Source organism: Oncorhynchus kisutch, unplaced genomic scaffold, assembly GCF_002021735.2.
Source record: "Oncorhynchus kisutch isolate 150728-3 unplaced genomic scaffold, Okis_V2 scaffold1406, whole genome shotgun sequence".
Taxonomy (NCBI): domain Eukaryota; kingdom Metazoa; phylum Chordata; class Actinopteri; order Salmoniformes; family Salmonidae; genus Oncorhynchus; species Oncorhynchus kisutch.
This window is the reverse complement of record NW_022263351.1, coordinates 3,670-25,000: the sequence shown is the minus strand read 5'-3', so window position 1 is coordinate 25,000 and position 21,331 is coordinate 3,670. Positions and strand designations below refer to the sequence as shown.

At 48.0% G+C, this 21,331-nt stretch overlaps 1 protein-coding gene across 2 annotated transcripts in view; it reads right to left on the bottom strand.

The window, feature by feature from the left end:
- Positions 1-18,826, bottom strand: part of LOC116366233 (FERM domain-containing protein 6-like) — a 23,196-nt gene extending 4,370 nt beyond the window's left edge. For both annotated transcript variants that reach the window (XM_031818463.1, XM_031818464.1), the window contains exons 1-11: positions 18,402-18,826; positions 16,132-16,222; positions 10,372-10,451; positions 7,199-7,275; positions 6,905-6,983; positions 6,680-6,796; positions 5,160-5,315; positions 2,508-2,573; positions 1,350-1,418; positions 434-608; positions 1-87 (exon numbers count right to left, since the gene is read on the bottom strand). The exon at positions 1-87 is cut by the window's left edge and continues 225 nt beyond it. In XM_031818463.1, the coding sequence (XP_031674323.1) occupies positions 1-87; positions 434-608; positions 1,350-1,418; positions 2,508-2,573; positions 5,160-5,315; positions 6,680-6,796; positions 6,905-6,983; positions 7,199-7,275; positions 10,372-10,451; positions 16,132-16,222; positions 18,402-18,482 (1,078 nt within the window). In that variant the 5' untranslated portion in view covers positions 18,483-18,826. The remainder of the gene's footprint in view (positions 88-433; positions 609-1,349; positions 1,419-2,507; positions 2,574-5,159; positions 5,316-6,679; positions 6,797-6,904; positions 6,984-7,198; positions 7,276-10,371; positions 10,452-16,131; positions 16,223-18,401) is intronic.
- Between the last annotated feature and the right edge of the window lie 2,505 nt (positions 18,827-21,331).

Genomic DNA, 21,331 nt, shown 5'->3' with positions numbered 1-21,331 from the left:
ACAGGCCGGGGCTGCCCCCCTCGCTGCCCCCTGGATGGTCTAGATCCAGGTCATCACTGATGTACGACTCCCTGTAGCGCTTCTTCTCTGGAGGGGGACAGAGAGGGAAGGAGGATGTTCAAATTAAGCTATTAATTCACAGAGGAGAGGAGAATAGAGGAAAGGAGAGGAGAGAGAGGATGAGAGGAGAGAATAGAAACACTGGAAATTTGTCTTCAAACAGATTAAAATGCAAATGCAATCAAGAACATTAGTTATCATGTTACTCCATAGATAACCATTAGTTATGGTGTTACTCCATAGATAACCATTAGTTATGGTGTCACTCCATAGATAACCATTAGTTATCATGTTACTCCATAGATAACCATTAGACCTCATCTCTAATCACTCTGAAACACATTACCCTCCCCTCCTCTCTCTCCCTACTCACCCTCGCTGTCCTCCAGCTGTCGGAGGTGTTTGAGGGCAGGCTGGAGACTGAGGTAGAGTCGGTGGCTGTTGCTGAGGTGCAGGAGGAGGTGGCGCGAGCGAAACGGAGACCCAGTGTAGTAGACCAGCTTCCTGGCCGACGGCAGACCATCTGGCTGGATCTCAAATTTCTTTCCCTGAAGGAACAGGAGAAGGGAGGGCAACATGATGACATCATTATTTATTTATTTGACCAGGTAGATTGAGTAAGAACACTAGGCTGCAGGTAGCCTAGCGGTGAAGAGCAGGTAGCCTAGCGGTGAAGAGCAGGTAGCCTAGCGGTTAAGAGCAGGTAGCCTAGCGGTTAAGAGCAGGTAGCCTAGCGTTTAAGAGCAGGTAGCCTAGCGGTTAAGAACAGGTAGCCTAGCGGTTAAGAACAGGTAGCCGAGCGGTTAAGAGCAGGTAGCCGAGCGGTTAAGAGCAGGTAGCCTAGCGGTTAAGAGCAGGTAGCCTAGCGGTTAAGAGCAGGTAGCCTAGCGGTTAAGAGCAGGTAGCCTAGCGGTTAAGCGCAGGTAGCCTAGCGGTTAAGAGCATTGGGCCAGTGACCGAAAGGTTGCTGGTTCGAATCCCCATGTGAAAAATCTGACTAGGTGAAAAATCTGTCTGCCCTTGGGCAAGGAACATAACCCTAGTTGCTCTGGATAAGAGTGTCTACTAAATGACTAAAATATCAATGTGAAATGTAACAGGAGGACATGGTGGAATCCTACACAGCTCAGTGTAATTAAAACCCTCATTAAATAATCATTCTAATACCACTTCATTTAAAAGATAATGGGAAGATAAGAGCATGGCTTTAGGATCACATCCACCTCCACTAACAATGCATGCACTCACTGGACGTCACTTTACATATGCTAATATAGAGTGGAGGGTACCAGGAAGGTGAGTCGTCCCACGTTGGACCAGGGGAAATCATAGAGAAGCTGGCGGATGTTGTCCGCCTCCTGGGGAAATGACACACACATTACAAAGACAAAAGACATTGGTTACACTTCCATAGGGGAATCATTAGTTCATATGTAGTAAATCATTAATAAACAGTTTTAAAGTATGAACCAAACTCATTGGGTCAAAATCATATTTTTGGTGTTTTGCCAAATAGTGAGCTTCTGAGGTGTCAAAGGGCTGGTCTTTGTGAGCATTTTGAGAGATTCATACTTTATTCACAAGTCCAGATTGTATCATGTAATTCAGTTTTAAAGAAAACATTACAGGTTTGGCTTGACAGGAAGATGTACAATCCAACATGTGTTTCTCTCATTTTTCAGTGGGCCATCTGGACCTTGCTTAGACCAAGAGGCCTGATAGGTCCTCACAGTCTCTCACCTCACACCACCTCCTCCTACCACCTCCTCCTACCACCTCACACCACCTCGCCTCGCCCCGCCTCGCCTCGCCCCGACCCTCGCCTCACCCCGCCTCACCACGGTCTACTGGGTATGTAATCACCTCAACCCCCATAAATCACTACAAACCCCAGACCCCTAACTAATCCTCCCAGAGTGTGTGTGTGTGTCCAATCCTCCCAGATGACCTCTGACGGACAAATCAAAGGCTGAGGTGGGATGGCCCCCAGACCATGGTTTTGTCCTAAATGGCACCCTATTCCCTACATAATGCACTACTACCTATAAGGCTCTGGTCAAAAGTAGTGCACTATATAGGGAATAGGGTGCCATTTGAACTCAACCATGCAATGTTTTACTGCTGTTCCTGGTTAACCTACACATTCCTCACATGGTTGATGTAGAGGGCATAGTAGGAGAAGGAGGAGGGTGGATGATTTGAGAGGAGGCAGGTTCACTCTGACGTACACATTGACATCCGTAGACAGATGGGACACATATCCTCAAACACAGCAACATTTACCCCCCCCCCCCCACACACACACACACACACACACACACACACACACACGACAGATGGGACACATATCCTCAAACACAGCAACATTAACCCCCCCACACAAACACTTACAGATGGAACACATATCCTCAAACACAGCAACATTAACCCCCCCCCCACACACACACCTGATAAAGCTGCATTCCTCTGAGGGTCAGTCCCAGCAGAGCTGTGCCTCTCTCTTCTTTCTTGTCCTGAGAGACAGAAGGATTAAGGAGAATGAAGGATGAGGTGTCAGTCAAGCATCTGAGCCCCCCAAGATAACAAGATAACAGGCAATCCCACAGCCACACATCCCCAACCCACAGCCACACATCCCCAACCCACAGCCACACATCCCCAACCCACAGCCACACATCCCCAACCCACAGCCACACAACCCCAACCCACAGCCACACATCCCCAACCCACAGCCACACATCCCCAACCCACAGCCACACAACCCCAACCCACAGCCACATATCCCCAACCCACAGCCACACATCCCCAACCCACAGCCACACATCCCCAACCCACAGCCACACATCCCCAACCCACAGCCACACAACCCCAACCCACAGCCACACAACCCCAACCCACAGCCACACAACCCCAACCCACAGCCACACAACCCCAACCCACATATCCCCAACCCACAGCCACATATCCCCAACCCACAGCCATATATCCCCAACCCACAGCCACACATCCCCAACCCACAGCCACATATCCCCAACCCACAGCCACACAACCCCAACCCACAGCCACACATCCCCAACCCACAGCCACATATCCCCAACCCACAGCCATATATCCCCAACCCACAGCCACATATCCCCAACCCACAGCCACATATCCCCAACCCACAGCCACACATCCCCAACCCACAGCCACATATCCCCAACCCACAGCCACACATCCCCAACCCACAGCCACACATCCCCAACCCACAGCCACACATCCCCAACCCACAGCCACACATCCCCAACCCACAGCCACACAACCCCAACCCACAGCCACACATCCCCAACCCACAGCCACACATCCCCAACCCACAGCCACACAACCCCAACCCACAGCCACACAACCCCAACCCACAGCCACATATCCCCAACCCACAGCCACACATCCCCAACCCACAGCCACACATCCCCAACCCACAGCCACACATCCCCAACCCACAGCCATACAACCCCAACCCACAGCCACACAACCCCAACCCACAGCCACACAACCCCAACCCACATATCCCCAACCCACAGCCACACAACCCCAACCCACAGCCACACAACCCCAACCCACATATCCCCAACCCACAGCCACACATCCCCAACCCACAGCCATATATCCCCAACCCACAGCCATACATCCCCAACCCACAGCCACACAACCCCAACCCACAGCCACACATCCCCAACCCACAGCCATATATCCCCAACCCACAGCCACACAACCCCAACCCACAGCCACACAACCCCAACCCACAGCCACACATCCCCAACCCACAGCCATATATCCCCAACCCACAGCCACACATCCCCAACCCACAGCCACACAACCCCAACCCACAGCCATATATCCCCAACCCACAGCCACACATCCCCAACCCACAGCCACACATCCCCAACCCACAGCCACACAACCCCAACCCACAGCCACATATCCCCAACCCACAGCCACACATCCCCAACCCACAGCCACACATCCCCAACCCACAGCCACACATCCCCAACCCACAGCCACACAACCCCAACCCACAGCCACACAACCCCAACCCACAGCCATATATCCCCAACCCACAGCCACACATCCCCAACCCACAGCCATATATCCCCAACCCACAGCCTAACCCCTCCACTGGGAACATTTGATGAATCCCAAATGTCACCCTACTCCCTATTTAGTGCCCTCCTTTTGATCAGGACCCATACAGCCCTGGTCTAAAGTAGTGGACTATACAGGGAATAGGGTAACATTTGAGAGGCAGACATTGGGCTGGACTTGGAAAACACAGATGCAAATGGATGTACTGTATCAGCCTATTTTACCTAATGCACACATACCCCACCAAATAGGCCAACTGGATACAGTAACAATTCAAATATCTCTGTTTATAGACAGACGTCTGCAGTGGCTCTGTGCCATATACGTTGAAACTCCATATCTCTGTTTAGACGTCTGTCTGCAGTGGCTCTGTGCCATACATGTTGAAACTCCATATCTCTGTTTAGACGTCTGTCTGCAGTGGCTCTGTGCCATACATGTTGAAACTCCATATCTCTGTTTACACGTCTGTCTGCAGTGGCTCTGTGCCATACATGTTGAAACTCCATATCTCTGTTTAGACGTCTGTCTGCAGTGGCTCTGTGCCATACATGTTGAAACTCCATATCTCTGTTTAGACGTCTGTCTGCAGTGGCTCTGTGCCATACATGTTGAAACTCCATATCTCTGTTTAGACGTCTGTCTGCAGTGGCTCTGTGCCATACATGTTGACACTATGTGAAACTATTTCAGTGATTGTTTGTGTATGTGAAGTGTTTTACGCTTCGGGCTATTGGCTAATTTTGAAAACACACGATAACCTTTCCTTGCTTCAGCCTAATAAATGTGGGCTGTAGACAAGGATTATCCAGTACAGCAAGAAGAGGATATTACCTCCCTCCTGAGTCTGGTTCGTCTCTAGGTATCTTCCTTTTTGGGAAATGTTCCTGGCCACTGAGCTCCCATCTTTGTTTGGTCTTTGGGGTCTTAAGACATTTGAATGATTGCTTCACTCTGCTATGAGATCTCTGACTGACCTTCTGTAGCCTGTAGAAGGTGACGGGGACGTCCTCGAGACGACAGGCCTCTTTGATGAAGTGGAGTACCGCATCACGTGGCGTCATGCCCCTTAGCTCCTTGTGTACCTTGGGACCGTGACAGAGCAGGTAGTCCACCCCACGCTTCGCCACAATCTAAAGATGAAGAGAGAAAACAACACACATTGGTTCAATATTACTGTAGAACAGCGGTCTACAACCTGTTCTATCGTGAGAGCTACTTTAAAAAAATATATAATTGCGAGCTACTTCTTTCTAGCTTTCAAATAGGCACATTCTTCTCCTCTCCTCTCCTCTCCTCTTCCCAGGGTACGTGATGTGCAAGAGATGTGTTTTCTGCCAATATACCTAGTAAAATAATGTTTCATAAAATTATATTTAGTATTTTCTAGAATTTGTTTCTCTCCCGTTTTAGAAGAAAGTTCTTTGTTTCTGGCCATTTTGAGCCTGCAATCGAACCCACAAAATGCTGATGCTCCAGATACTCAACTAGTCTAAAGAACGACAGTTTTCTTGCTTCTTTAAATCAACACAACAGTTTTCAGCTGTGCTAACATAATTGCAAAAGGGTTTTCTAATGATCAACTTGGATTAGCTAACACAACGTGCCATTGGAACACATGAGTGATGGTTGCTGATAATGGGCCTCTGTACGACTATGTACAGACTATGTACAGCCCCAATAGTAATTTACAACATTAACAATGTCTACACTGTATTTCTGATCAATTTGATGTTATTTTAAATGAACAAAAAAATGATCTTTCAAAAACAAGGTCATTTCTAAGTGACCCCAAACTTTTGAACGGTAGTGTAGATCTGTCAGGTAAGCCAACAAGACAGTTATCATTAGCATCTCTTACTTGCTACATACTGAGTTTTCACCAAACAGACAGATGGGGGCAATATTGCTGGAAATTAATTGGCAGATATTGTGTTACGTTTGGTAGTATGTAACCAGGGATGGGATCATGTCAAAGTGGCTTTGATTGGATAGTAGCCAGGAGCTTTATGTTTACGACAGTTTGCATGGAACGTGTGAAAAAATACATTACTTTCAGAATTGATTGGCGAGCTACTCACAGGTGGGCTGCACGCTACTGGCAGCTTGCCATCAGTGGTGGAGAAAGTACCCAATTGTCCTACTTGAGTCAAAGTAAAGATACACTAATAGAAAATGACTCACGTAAAAGTGAGTCACCAAGTAAAATACTACTTGAGTAAAAGTCTTTGGTTTTAAAAATAATTAAGTATGAAAGGTAAATTATACGAATTTCAAATTCCTTATATTAAGCAAATCAGACATAACTGACTTTCTTGAGAGAGAGAGAGAAAAGAGAGAGAGAGAGATTTTCTTGAGAGAGAGAAAGACAGAGAGACCACATTCAGACAATATCGCTGTAGAACCATTTACTGAGAATGGCAGTGGCCACATGTAAGAAACTGTACGGTATCTCAACACGTAGACTTCCCCAGGCCCCACACACTCTCACACTTACCCAGGGAGGGAAGTACTCTTTGGGTTGGAAGTAGCGGGTACCTCCCTGGTTCTTCCCAGGCAGGGGATGGTCCTCCAGGTCAGCTTGAAGAGCATACCCAGCCAGCTGGAAGTACACCTGGAAAATGGGATTTCATTGTGTTATTGTGTATTTTTGAATGTTTGTGATTGTCATACGATGAAGAAATCTAAAATAAAATGTTTGAAAGAAAGAACACAAGTACACCTCCTCCTGCTGACGACACTCAGAACGCAACACCCTCTCCCTCAGGTCAGAGAAGTACAGACGCCTCGCCTTCCGCTCACTGGAGGAGAGTTAGAGAGAGGCAGGGTCACTAGATGTAATAACAACGGAGTTGGAGGAGGTAAAGGGAGTTCATGAGATACAGAGCTGGGTATATTAAGTCCACATTTTTGGAGGGAGACCTCGAGTGCATTGTTATTCGGTTCCAGCAATGGGTCTGAAGTATGATGGTATGTTTAGAGTATTAGGAAATAAGCATGTTGTTTGGAGCCTCACCAGATGAGCCTGCCGTTCTCCACATAGTACTGCACCTTGAGGCAGAGTACCAGGGGGAGGGATCTCTTCTGTAACCCCTGAGGAAACAACACAACCATGGTGAGATACCACACCCCACAACCATGGTGAAACACCCCACCCCACAACCATGGTGAAATACCCCACAACCATGGTGAATCACCCCATCCATGTTGAAACACCCCATAACCACGGTGAAACACCCCATAACCACGGTGAAACACCCCATAACCACGGTGAAACACCCCATAACCATGGTGAAACACCCCATAACCATGGTGAAACACCCCATAACCATGGTGAAACACCCCATAACCATGGTGAAACACCCCATAACCATGGTGAAACACCCCATAACCATGGTGAAACACCCCACCCCACAACCATGGTGAAATACCCCACAACCATGGTGAATCACCCCATCCATGTTGAAACACCCCATAACCATGGTGAAACACCCCACCCCACAACCATGGTGAAATACCCCACAACCATGGTGAATCACCCCATCCATGTTGAAACACCCCATAACCATGGTGAAACACCCCATAACCACGGTGAAACACCCCATAACCACGGTGAAACACCCCATAACCATGGTGAAACACCCCATAACCATGGTGAAACACCCCACAACCATGGTGAATCACCCCACCCCACAACCATGGTGAATCACCCCATCCATGTTGAAACACCCCATAACCATGGTGAAACACCCCACCCCACAACCATGGTGAAACACCCCATCCATGTTGAAACACCCCATAACCATGGTGAAACACCCCACCCCACAACCATGGTGAATCACCCCATCCATGTTGAAACACCCCACCCCATAACCATGGTGAGATACCAAACCCCACAACCATGGTGAAACACCCCACCCCACAACCATGGTGAAACACCCCACAACCATGGTGAATCACCCCATCCATGTTGAAACACCCCATAACCATGGTGAAACACCCCACCCCATAACCATGGTGAAACACCCCATAACCATGGTGAAACACCCCATAATCATGGTGAAACACCCCACCCCACAATCATGGTGAAACACCCCACCCCACAACCATGGTGAAACACCCCACCCCACAACCATGGTGAAACACCCCACCCCACAACCATGGTGAAACACCCCACCCCACAACCATGGTGAAACACCCCACCACACATCCATGGTGAAACACCCCACCACACATCCATGGTGAAACACCACACCCCACATCCATGGTGAAACACCCCACCCCACATCCATGGTGAAACACCCCACCCCACATCCATGGTGAAACACCCCACCCCACAACCATGGTGAAACACCCCACCACACATCCATGGTGAAACACCCCACATCCATGGTGAAACACCCCACCCCACATCCGTGGTGAAACACCCCACCCCACATCCGTGGTGAAACACCCCACCCCACATCCGTGGTGAAACACCCCACCCCACATCCGTGGTGAAACACCCCACCCCACATCCGTGGTGAAACACCCCACCCCACATCCGTGGTGAAACACCCCACCCCACATCCGTGGTGAAACACCCCACCCCACATCCGTGGTGAAACACCCCACCCCACATCCGTGGTGAAACACCCCACCCCACATCCGTGGTGAAACACCCCACCCCACATCCGTGGTGAAACACCCCACCCCACATCCGTGGTGAAACACCCCACCCCACATCCGTGGTGAAACACCCCACCACACATCCGTGGTGAAACACCCCACCCCACAACCGTGGTGAAACACCCCACCCCACATCCGTGGTGAAACACCCCACCCCACATCCGTGGTGAAACACCCCACCCCACATCCGTGGTGAAACACCCCACCCCACATCCGTGGTGAAACACCCCACCCCACATCCATGGTGAAACACCCCACAACCATAGTGAAACACCCCACCCCACAACCATAGTGAAACACCCCACCCCACATCCATGGGGAAACACCCCACCACACATCCATGGTGAAACACCCCACATCCATGGTGAAACACCCCACAACCATAGTGAAACACCCCACCCCACAACCATAGTGAAACACCCCACCCCACATCCATGGGGAAACACCCCACCACACATCCATGGTGAAACACCCCACCCCACAACCATGGTGAACCACCCCACCCCACAACCATGGTGAACCACCCCACCCCACATCCATGGTGAAACACCCCACCCCACATCCATGGTGAAACACCCCACCCCACATCCATGGTGAAACAACCACGTCCATGGTGAAACACCCCACAACCATGGTGAAACACCCCACCCCACAACCATGGTGAAACACCCCACCCCACAACCATGGTGAAACACCCCACCCCACAACCATGGTGAAACACCCCACCCCACAACCATGGTGAAACACCCCACCCCACAACCATGGTGAAACACCCCACCCCACAACCATGGTGAAACACCCCACCCCACAACCATGGTGAAACACCCCACCACACAACCATGGTGAAACACCCCACCCCACAACCATGGTGAAACACCCCACCCCACAACCATGGTGAAACACCCCACCACACAACCATGGTGAAACACCCCACAACCATGGTGAAACACCCCACATCCATGGGGAAACACCCCACATCCATGGTGAAACACCCCACCACACAACCATGGTGAAACACCCCACCCCACAACCATGGTGAAACACCCCACATCCATGGTGAAACACCCCACCACATAACCATGGTGAAACACCCCACCACACATCCATGGGGAAACACCACAACCACGGTGAAACACCACAACCACGGTGAAACACCACAACCACGGTGAAACACCACAACCACGGTGAAACACCACAACCACAGTGAAACAACACAACCACGGTGAAACACCACAGTGATGCAAGTGCTGGACATCTTTATAATAGAAGTCGGGACACAACACAACCATGGGTGAAACACCACACCCCACAACCATGGGTGAACGAATGGGCCTGGTAATACAATGTAAAGGCATAGCATGAACTATTTGTCATGTTAAGAACAATACACAGCTAGACACTATGTAGGGCAGTGGGCTGCAGTGAGCTGGTTGGTTAACGAGGGAGGTGTGTGTTCTGAGACACGACAAAAACCATCCATGTTAGAATACATCAATAAGTAGATTATTGGAGGACTCTTACCTTCCCTGAATCTTGCTTCCATTCCTTTGGGAAATACTTGGTCAGCTTATCTTCCATGTCCAGAAAGATGTGCTCATTGTCTGAGGTAAAACAGGAAACAGGACACCCTCAGTCAAACAAAAGAATAATTAACTCATGCGTAAAACTGCCTAACAATGACATTAGAGTAAAGAAAGAAAGAAAGAAAAACACTTGTTTTTCCATTGGTGTGGTCAATGCAACCAGCAGGCAAACAAAACAACTGTTGTGTTGACAGCTATGCTAATACGCCTGTTGACAGCTATGCTAATACGCCTGTTGACAGCTATGCTAATACGCCTGTTGACAGCTATGCTAATACACCTGTTGACAGCTATGCTAATACACCTGTTGACAGCTATGCTAATACGCCTGTTGACAGCTATGCTAATACGCCTGTTGACAGCTATGCTAATACGCCTGTTGACAGCTATGCTAATACGCCTGTTGACAGCTATGCTAATGCTAATATTCCTGTTTGCTTATAGGCTCTGCTAGCATACCGGCTCAGGAAGAAAGTAACACTATTGACTGTTGGCTCGCTAGGCCTACAGAGTAAAACGGACTACAAAAACATTTATGACACGCTTATGTCCTTCTTATGAATGCGTTATGTATGCTTAGGAATGTGTTATGTATGCTTATGAATGCGTTATGTATGCTTAGGAATGCGTTATGTATGCTTAGGAATGCGTTATGTATGCTTAGGAATGCGTTATGTATGCTTAGGAATGTGTTATGAAGTACTTATTTACGTACTCTTCAAATGGAGTGTTAAAATGAATCTTGTATGTTTAATCCTCATTCTAATAGCTCTTTGTTCTTAAGGAAGACAAACAAAACTAAATCATGAAGTTTATCTCCTATCATCACAAATGATCTCAATGTGTTTTCTTTCAACAGTTGGGCTGATAAGATGGTTGCAGCTGTGAGGAAAGTGATGGGGGAGGGGGGGGTTGTATCAATGTGTTAGATACAAATCACCAGTCAAATATCCACTGGGGTTATATCATCCTGTCTCTAGTATACCCCTGCTCCAACCTAACATGTTCCACTGGGGTTATATCATCCTGTCTCTAGTACACCCCTGCTCCAACCTAACATGTTCCACTGGGGTTATATCATCCTGTCTCTGGTACACCCCTGCTCCAACCTAACATGTTCCACTGGGGTTATATCATCCTGTCTCTAGTACACCCCTGCTCCAACCTAACATGTTCCACTGGGGTTATATCATCCTGTCTCTAGTACACCCCTGCTCCAACCTAACATGTTCCACTGGGGTTATATCATCCTGTCTCTAGTACACCCCTGCTCCAACCTAACATGTTCCACTGGGGTTATATCATCCTGTCTCTAGTACACCCCTGCTCCAACCGAACATGTTCCATTACATCCATCTTATTCACTTCTGTCTTCACCTCATCCATAATGCCTATATTTCTTTAGACGGTAAGCATTTAATTTCGGGCTCATCTCTTTCTGACCTCACCACATTCAGGCCACATGACTCACTCACTCCTCCATCCATCCATCCATCCATCCATCCATCTCTCTTTTCATTAAAATTACCATCTCATTCTCTGACTCACCATCTCAATCACCATCTCATTCTCTGAGTTTCTTTCACCTCTGCTCTCATCCCTTTCACTCGTTTTGTTTTAACGAGACTCCCTGGCCAGTCACCACTCCTTCCCCCTACCTCTTCTTCTTCTTCTTCACCCGCCCTTATCCTCCCTTTATCTCCATCTATCCCTCCCTCCATCTATCCCTTCATCCCTCCCTCCAGTGAAGAGGTGGAATGCAGGGCCACATTCCTGGCTTAATGAAGTTAATATTGTTGGAACCCCGGGCAGACCCAGACCAGAGAGGTGGAAGGCCCCCACACACCACCGCAGGCACTCACACAAAAACAAAAGAGCTCTTGTTCAAGAGGTGAGCCACACAAGATTACCAAGAGGTGAGCCACACAAGATTACCAAGAGGTGAGCCACACAAGATTACCAAGAGGTGAGCCACACAAGATTACCAAGAGGTGAGCCACACAAGATTACCAAGAGGTGAGCCACACAAGATTACCAAGAGGTGAGCCACACAAGATTACCAAGAGGTGAGCCACACAAGATTACCAAGAGGTGAGCCACACAAGATTACCAAGAGGTGAGCCACACAAGATTACCAAGAGGTGAGCCACACAAGATTACCAAGAGGTGAGCCACACAAGATTACCAAGAGGTGAGCCACACAAGATTACCAAGAGGTGAGCCACACAAGATTACCAAGAGGTGAGCCACACAAGATTACCAAGAGGTGAGCCACACAAGATTACCAAGAGGTGAGCCACACAAGATTACCAAGAGGTGAGCCACACAAGATTACCAAGAGGTGAGCCACACAAGATTACCAAGAGGTGAGCCACACAAGATTACCAAGAGGTGAGCCACACAAGATTACCAAGAGGTGAGCCACACAAGATTACCAAGAGGTGAGCCACACAAGATTACCAAGAGGTGAGCCACACAAGATTACCAAGAGGTGAGCCACACAAGATTACCAAGAGGTGAGCCACACAAGATTACCAAGACATTTCAACATGGCAGAACAAAGAGAGAAAGACAGAAAACAGGAAGGAGAGTGAGAAAGAAAGAGACTGACAAAACATTTGAATTGAACTTGTCCAAAGGTCAAAGAAGATTAGACATCTCAGTCTCAGCAATGCAGAAACACACAACAACATTCCCTTCTGATCTCATTCTGCTGTTACCCCGTTTCTGGCAACTAACCCAGTTGTTCAGTTCTATTATGTTAACAGACTGCTAGTAGAAGGACTCAAGGACTGGGGTGTATGTGACTGTGTTGTCTGTGGTGTGTACTACAGTGTGTGTGTAATGTGTGTGTGTACTACAGTGTAGTGTGTAATGTGTGTGTGTACCACAGTGTAGTGTATGTGTGTGTGTGTGTGTGTACTACAGTGTGTGTATACTACAGTGTGTGTGTGTATGGGTGTACTACAGTGTAGTGTGTGTGTGTGTACTACAGTGTAGTGTGTGTGTGTGTACTACAGTGTGTGTGTGTGTGTATGGGTGTACTATAGTGTGCGTGTATATGTACTACAATGTAGTGTATGTATGGGTGTACTACAGTGTGCATGTATATTTACTACAGTGTGCGTGTATGTGTACGTGTATGTGTACTACAGTGTAGTGTGTGTATGGGTGTACTACAGTGTGTGTACTACAGTGTGTGTGTGTGTGTGTGTGTATGGGTGTACTACAATGTGTCTGTGTGTACTACAGTGTAGTGTGTGTATGGGTGTACTACAGTGTGTGTACTATAGTGTGTGTGTCTGTACTACAGTGTGTCTGTGTGTACTACAGTGTATGTGTGTATGGGTGTACTACAGTGTAGTGTGTGTATGGGTGTACTACAGTGTAGTGTGTGTATGGGTGTACTACAGTATAGTGTGTGTATACTACAGTGTGCGTGTGTGTGTGTGTACTACAGTGTGTGTGTACTACAGTGTGTGTGTGTACTAGTGTGTGTGCGTGTACTACAGTGTGTGTGTGCGTATGTACTACAGTGTGCGCGTGTGTACTACAGTGTGTGTGTGTGTATGTATGTACTACAGTGTGTGTGTGTGTGTGTGTGTACTACAGTGTGTGTGTGTGTGTGTGTGTACTACAGTGTGTGTGTGTGTGTGTGTGTACTACAGTGTGGTGTGTGTGTGTGTACTACAGGTGTGTGTGTGTGTGTACTACAGTGTGTGTGTGTGTGTGTGTGTGTACTACAGTGTGTGTGTGTGTGTGTGTGTGTGTGTGTGTGTGTGTGTGTACTACAGTGTGTGTGTGTGTGTGTGTGTGTGTGTAATACAGTGATGTGTGTGTGTGTGTGTGTGTACTACAGTGTGTGTGTGTGTGTGTACTACAGTGTGTGTGTGTGTGTGTGTGTGTACTACAGTGTGTGTGTGTACTACAGTGTGTGTGTGTGTGTGTGTGTACTACAGTGTGTGTGTGTGTGGTGTGTGTGTGTGTGTACTACAGTGTGTGTGTGTGTGTGTGTGTGTGTACTACAGTGTGTGTGTGTGTGTGTGTGTGTGTGTGGTGTACTACAGTGTGTGTGTGTGTGTGTGTGTGTGTGTGTTGTGTGTGTGTGTGTGTGTGTGTGTGTACTACAGTGTGTGTGTGTGTGTGTGTGTGTGTACTACAGTGTGTGTGTGTGTGTGTGTGTACTACAGTGTGTGTGTGTGTGTGTGTGTGTACTACAGTGTGTGTGTGTGTGTGTACTACAGTGTGTGTGTGTGTGTGTGTGTGTACTACAGTGTGTGTGTGTGTACTACAGTGTGTGTGTGTGTGTGTGTGTACTACAGTGTGTGTGTGTGTGTGTGTGTGTGTGTGTGTGTACTACAGTGTGTGTGTGTGTGTGTGTGTGTGTGTACTACAGTGTGTGTGTGTGTGTGTGTGTGTGTGTGTGTGTGTGTGTGTGTGTGTGTGTGTACTACAGTGTGTGTGTGTGTGGTGTGTGTGTGTGTGTGTACTACAGTGTGTGTGTGTGTGTGTGTGTGTGTGTGTCTACAGTGTGTGTGTGTGTGTGTGTGTGTACTACAGTGTGTGTGTGTGTGTGTGTACTACAGTGTGTGTGTGTGTGTGTGTGTACTACAGTGTGTGTGTGTGTGTGTGTGTGTGTGTGTGTGTGTGTGTGTGTGTGTGTGTGTGTGTGTACTACAGTGTGTGTGTGTGTGTGTACTACAGTGTGTGTGTGTGTGTGTGTGTGTGTGTGTGTGTGTGTGTGTGTGTGTGTGTGCTACAGTGTGTGTGTGTGTGTGTGTGTACTACAGTGTGTGTGTGTGTGTGTGTGTACTACAGTGGTGTGTGTGTGTGTGTACTACAGTGTGTGTGTGTGTGTGTGTACTACAGTGTGTGTGTGTGTGTGTGTACTACAGTGTGTGTGTGTGTGTGTGTGTGTGTGTGTGTGTGTGTGTGTGTGTGTGTGTGGTGTGTGTGTGTGTGTGTGTGTGTGTGTGTGTGTGTGTGTGTGTACTACAGTGTGTGTGTGTGTGTGTGTGTACTACAGTGTGTGTGTGTACTACAGTGTGTGTGTGTGTGTGTGTGTGTGTGTGTGTGTGTGTGTGTACTACAGTGTGTGTGTGTACTACAGTGTGTGTGTGTACTACAGTGTGTGTGTGTGTGTGTGTGTGTGTACTACAGTGTGTGTGTGTGAGTGTGTACTACAGTGTGTGTGTGTGTGTGTGTACTACAGTGTGTGTGTGTGTGTGTGTGTGTACTACAGTGTGTGTGTGTGTGTGTGTACTACAGTGTGTGTGTGTGTACTACAGTGTGTGTGTGTGTGTACTACAGTGTGTGTGTGTGTGTGTGTGTGTGTGTGTGTACTACAGTGTGTGTGTGTACTACAGTGTGTGTGTATGTACATACTGGATTATGAATGTGGGTGGTTGGGCAGAGTAAGGGGTGGGTGGTTGGGCAGGGTAAGGGGTGGGTGGTTGGGCAGGGTAAGGGGTGTGTGGTTGGGCAGGGTAGGTCTCAGAGGCCTGGGTCCACATTCATAAAGCGTCTCAGGAGGAGTGCTGATCTAGGATCAGGTTCCCACCCCCCTGTCCATATAATCTAACTTACTATGATGTATAATGTAAACTGATCTCAGAACATCACTCCTACTATAAGACACTTTATGAATAGGTCTCCTGGGTTAGGGCTGGTTTTGGCCTGTGTAGAAGCTACAACTTACCCTTCACCACTGTCAGGCCAAAGAAGTGCAGCTCTTTTATTCCAAGGAGCTCAGACACCTGATTGAACACATCCTGCCCTGTGGACTTGACCTGAGAGAGCGAGAGGAGAGAGAAGACTGTAATAAACAGGGTGACTAACAGGCTGACTGCTATAAACAGGGTGACTAACAGGCTGACTGCTATAAACAGGGTGACTAACAGGCTGACTGCTATAAACAGGGTACCTAACAGGCTGTCTGCTATAAACAGGGTGACTAACAGGCTGACTGCTATAAACAGGGTGACTGTAACAGGCTGACTGCTATAAACAGGGTGACTGTAACAGGCTGACTGCTATAAACAGGGTGACTAACAGGCTGACTGCTATAAACAGGGTGACTAACAGGCTGACTGCTATAAACAGGGTGACTGTAACAGGCTGACTGCTATAAACAGGGTGACTAACAGGCTGACTGCTATAAACAGGGTGACTAACAGGCTGACTGCTATAAACAGGGTGACTGTAACAGGCTGACTGCTATAAACAGGGTGACTAACAGGCTGACTGCTATAAACAGGGTGACTAACAGGCTGACTGCTATAAACAGGGTGACTAACAGGCTGACTGCTATAAACAGGGTGACTAACAGGCTGACTGCTATAAACAGGGTGACTGTAACAGGCTGACTGCTATAAACAGGGTGACTAACAGGCTGACTGCTATAAACAGGGTGACTAACAGGCTGACTGCTATAAACAGGGTGACTGTAACAGACTGACTGCTATAAACAGGGTGACTAAGAGGCTGACTGCTATAAACAGGGTGACTGTAACAGGCTGACTGCTATAAACAGGGTGACTGTAACAGGCTGACTGCTATAAACAGGGTGACTAACAGGCTGACTGCTATAAACAGGGTGACTAACAGGCTGACTGCTATAAACAGGGTGACTAACAGGCTGACTGCTATAAACAGGGTGACTAACAGGCTGACTGCTATAAACAGGGTGACTGTAACAGGCTGACTGCTATAAACAGGGTGACTGTAACAGACTGACTGCTATAAACAGGGTGACTAAGAGGCTGACTGCTATAAACAGGGTGACTGTAACAGGCTGACTGCTATAAACAGGGTGACTGTAACAGACTGACTGCTATAAACAGGGTGACTAAGAGGCTGACTGCTATAAACAGGGTGACTGTAACAGGCTGACTGCTATAAACAGGGTGACTGTAACAGGCTGACTGCTATAAACAGGGTGACTGTAACAGACTGACTGCTATAAACAGGGTGACTAACAGGCTGACTGCTATAAACAGGGTGACTAACAGGCTGACTGCTATAAACAGGGTGACTAACAGGCTGACTGCTATAAACAGGGTGACTGTAACTGGCTGACTGCTATAAACAGGGTGACTAACAGGCTGACTGCTATAAACAGGGTGACTAACAGGCTGACTGCTATAAACAGGGTGACTACCAGGCTGACTGCTATAAACAGGGTGACTAACAGGCTGACTGCTATAAACAGGGTGACTAACAGGCTGACTGCTATAAACAGGGTGACTGTAACTGGCTGACTGCTATAAACAGGGTGACTGTAACTGTCTGACTGCTATAAACAGGGTGACTAACAGACTGACTGCTATAAACAGGGTGACTAACAGACTGACTGCTATAAACAGGGTGACTGTAACAGACCGCTATAAACAGGGTGACTAACAGGCTGACTGCTATAAACAGGGTGACTAACAGGCTGACTGCTATAAACAGGGTGACTAACAGGCTGACTGCTATAAACAGGGTGACTGTAACAGGCTGACTGCTATAAACAGGGTGACTAACAGACTGACTGCTATAAACAGGGTGACTGTAACAGACCGCTATAAACAGGGTGACTAACAGGCTGACTGCTATAAACAGGGTGACTGTAACAGGCTGACTGCTATAAACAGGGTGACTATAACAGGCTGACTGCTATAAACAGGGTGACTAACAGGCTGACTGCTATAAACAGGGTGACTAACAGGCTGACTGCTATAAACAGGGTGACTGTAACAGGCTGACTGCTATAAACAGGGTAAGTGAAAAAAAAGTGAAGTGACCTCCCAGACATGGATCTCATGTACAACTCCATACATTTTATAATACGGGACTAGAAATACTCTTGATACATTACTGGCCCAGGACTAAAACCTTCCATTGAAAAGCCGTCCATAGAAACCCCCCTGGCTGACTCATGGAATACCTACAGAATCAACAGGAGGAGTCATAATGGGACGTGCTCACCCCCACAGTGATGTCCAGCTGTTCTTTATTAGGGAGCAGAACACACAGGGTTCTCTCCTGTTTGGTGGTGGAGACAGACATGGTGTCTGCAATAAGTATCCTCTCCGGTCACTCCTTCAGTTTAGACCCTCTTCAGTCTCTCTCTCTCTTCTCTCCAACGATCTCCCCACTCCTTCAGTTTAGACCCTCTTCAGTCTCTCTCTCTCTCTCTTCTCTCCAATGATCTCCCCACTCCTTCAGTTTAGACCCTCTTCAGTCTCTCTCTCTCCCTCTTCTCCCCAATGATCTCCCCACTCCTTCAGCTTAGACCCTCTTCAGTCTCTCTCTCTCTCTTCTCTCCAACAATCTCCCCACTCCTTCACTTCTTCTTTCTGGTTAGGGGGAATGTGTCATTCATTTTCTTTTGTCTAAAAAGACAAGAGACAGAGAGACATTTTTGAGTCATAAAAGCTTTAAAGACGTTGTAGATGTAACACCAGGCATAACATAGCAATAACAGAGAATATCATGGTTATAACAGTGCATAGCATGGTTATAAACACACAAAGCATTAAACATTGGACACAGAGTAGCGCTTTTTCAACAGGATTACATTTTGGGCTCCTGAGTGACGCAGTGGTCTCTACAGACCCTGGTTCGATTCCAGGCTGTAGGGCGATCCACCAATTGGCCCAGCGTCGTCCGGGTAAGGCGGGTAAGGCCGTCATTGTAAATAATAATTGTTCTTAACTGACTTGCCTAGTTAAATAAAGGTTATATAAATATACATATATAAAGTGTTTGATCCTTTCAGACAGCAGTCTAACCACAAAGGCCACTTGTATTTCCATCTACTTTGTTGTTGATATTTTTGGGATTGACTCAAAAAGGTATTCACTCAATCAGTCTGAAAAGAAAAGGCCAATCCGCTATCCGGACGAGAATAAACAGCATGGTGAGACTGGTGCATTCCTCCTCCATTACCATTATCTGGTCAAGTCCACACGGCTGGTCCCTGGCTCTCTGGTCCCTGGCTCTCTGGTCCCTGGCTCTCTGGTCCCTGCCTCTCTGGTCCCTGCCTCTCTGGTCCCTGCCTCTCTGGTCCCTGCCTCTCTGGTCCCTGCCTCTCTGGTCCCTGCCTCTCTGGTCCCTGCCTCTCTGGTCCCTGCCTCTCTGGTCCCTGCCTCTCTGGTCCCTGCCTCTCTGGTCCCTGCCTCTCTGGTCCCTGCCTCTCTGGTCCCTGCCTCTCTGGTCCCTGCCTCTCTGGTCCCTGCCTCTCTGGTCCCTGCCTCTCTGGTCCCTGGCCTCTCTGGTCCCTGCCTCTCTGGTCCCTGCCTCTCTGGTCCCTGCTCTCTGGTCCCTGCTCTCTGGTCCCTGGCTCTCTGGTCCCTGGCTCTCTGGTCCCTGCCTGATGGAGCTATCAACTGGAACGGGCCTCAAAAGAGTCTTGGTGCCTGGAGCCGGTCGTGTAGTTAAAGCAGCCGGCCACAGCAGCCGGTCGTGTAGTTAAAGCAGCCGGTCGTGTAGTTAAAGCAGCCGGCCACAGCAGCCGGCCACAGCAGCCGGTCGTGTAGTTAAAGCAGCCGGCCACAGCAGCCGGTCGTGTAGTTAAAGCAGCCGGCCACAGCAGCTGGTTGGATGCCTAGGCCTACGTCATACTATTAAATCCCAGTCCCACTGTTCTTCTATAGCCTATACTAAACCATATCTACAGCCCCTCAATCTGCCTCCCATTCATTCATGTCAATCCCTTTTGATAAGCACACACAAATACGAAAGGAGTGAAAATTCCCATGTGAAACCACACAAGCCCTTTCCTCCCCAGGTCTGGCCCAGAGCCGGACTCACATCATTAATCTGATTCATTGATTTGGCGAGATCAGGCTCTTTGTTAATCAGCAGTGGATTGTACCAGTCAGGGATTTGGGTCGGTCGGGGGCAGAGGGGCAGCCCCAAAACACGGCCTTCCCAGTGATAATGTTCTGTTGCCAAGATGCTCGAGGAAAGACAAATGAAACCTGAAAACATTTTAAAGCTGTTCACAGAAAACAAGTGGCTAGTGGCTACTAAACTAACAATCCAAAAAACAACAACTTCCTCTGTGATCCTAAAAGGGCAAGCCTCTGCTGTGGTCTGTTCTGTTCAAACATGATGAAACACGTTACCCACCTCCTACATTTAGAAACGTGTCTTGATGTCAAACCCACACCCGTCATGACATGATTAAACATGTGTTATATGTGCATCACACCTGTTATGATATTCACTCGGTTATTATTCCCACTAACTGACACGCCCATGGGGACATGAGATTTGGATCAGACTTCTAGTAGTATTGGTTCCATTCTGCCAGTATAATGTACCTGAAGTATTTAAAAGAAAACACGAGGTACTTTACTAGGTGTGTTTACGTCCTCCAAGGAGGAGGAATAATAAAAACAGTCCTTTATAAACGCTATTGCTCTTACTCACCTCCAAGAATTAAAGTCCAATCTGATGGTGTGTGTGTGTGTGTGTGTGTGTGTAAGAGAACTCCTGAGAGGTACTCTGTACTGCATGTTCAAACAAAGTCTCACACCTGCCACTCAGATGAACAGCACACAACACGCAGCAAAGCCAAACCTGAAAAGCCAGCCTTGTTCTGAGACATTTGACTGTGAAGTCATACTATCCCCAGGGCCCAGGCAAACCTCTCTACGGTCCTAGACTATACAGGAACCTGTGTTCAGGAAGCCCCCCACTACTGTGTGAACATCCCTTGTGATTTTTTGTTGTTGTCATTTTGCTTCTAGTTGTTTTGAATAATCATGTACTGCCTAACCTTTTCAAAGGCCAGTTTTCATCTCTCTGTAAACCCCTGAGGAAGGTGATGTCCACAGGCCAAAACATTGCTGTGAAAACCATTCAATTGTGTGGAGCCTCCAAGCATCCGAGAGAATGCTGTGTCTCAA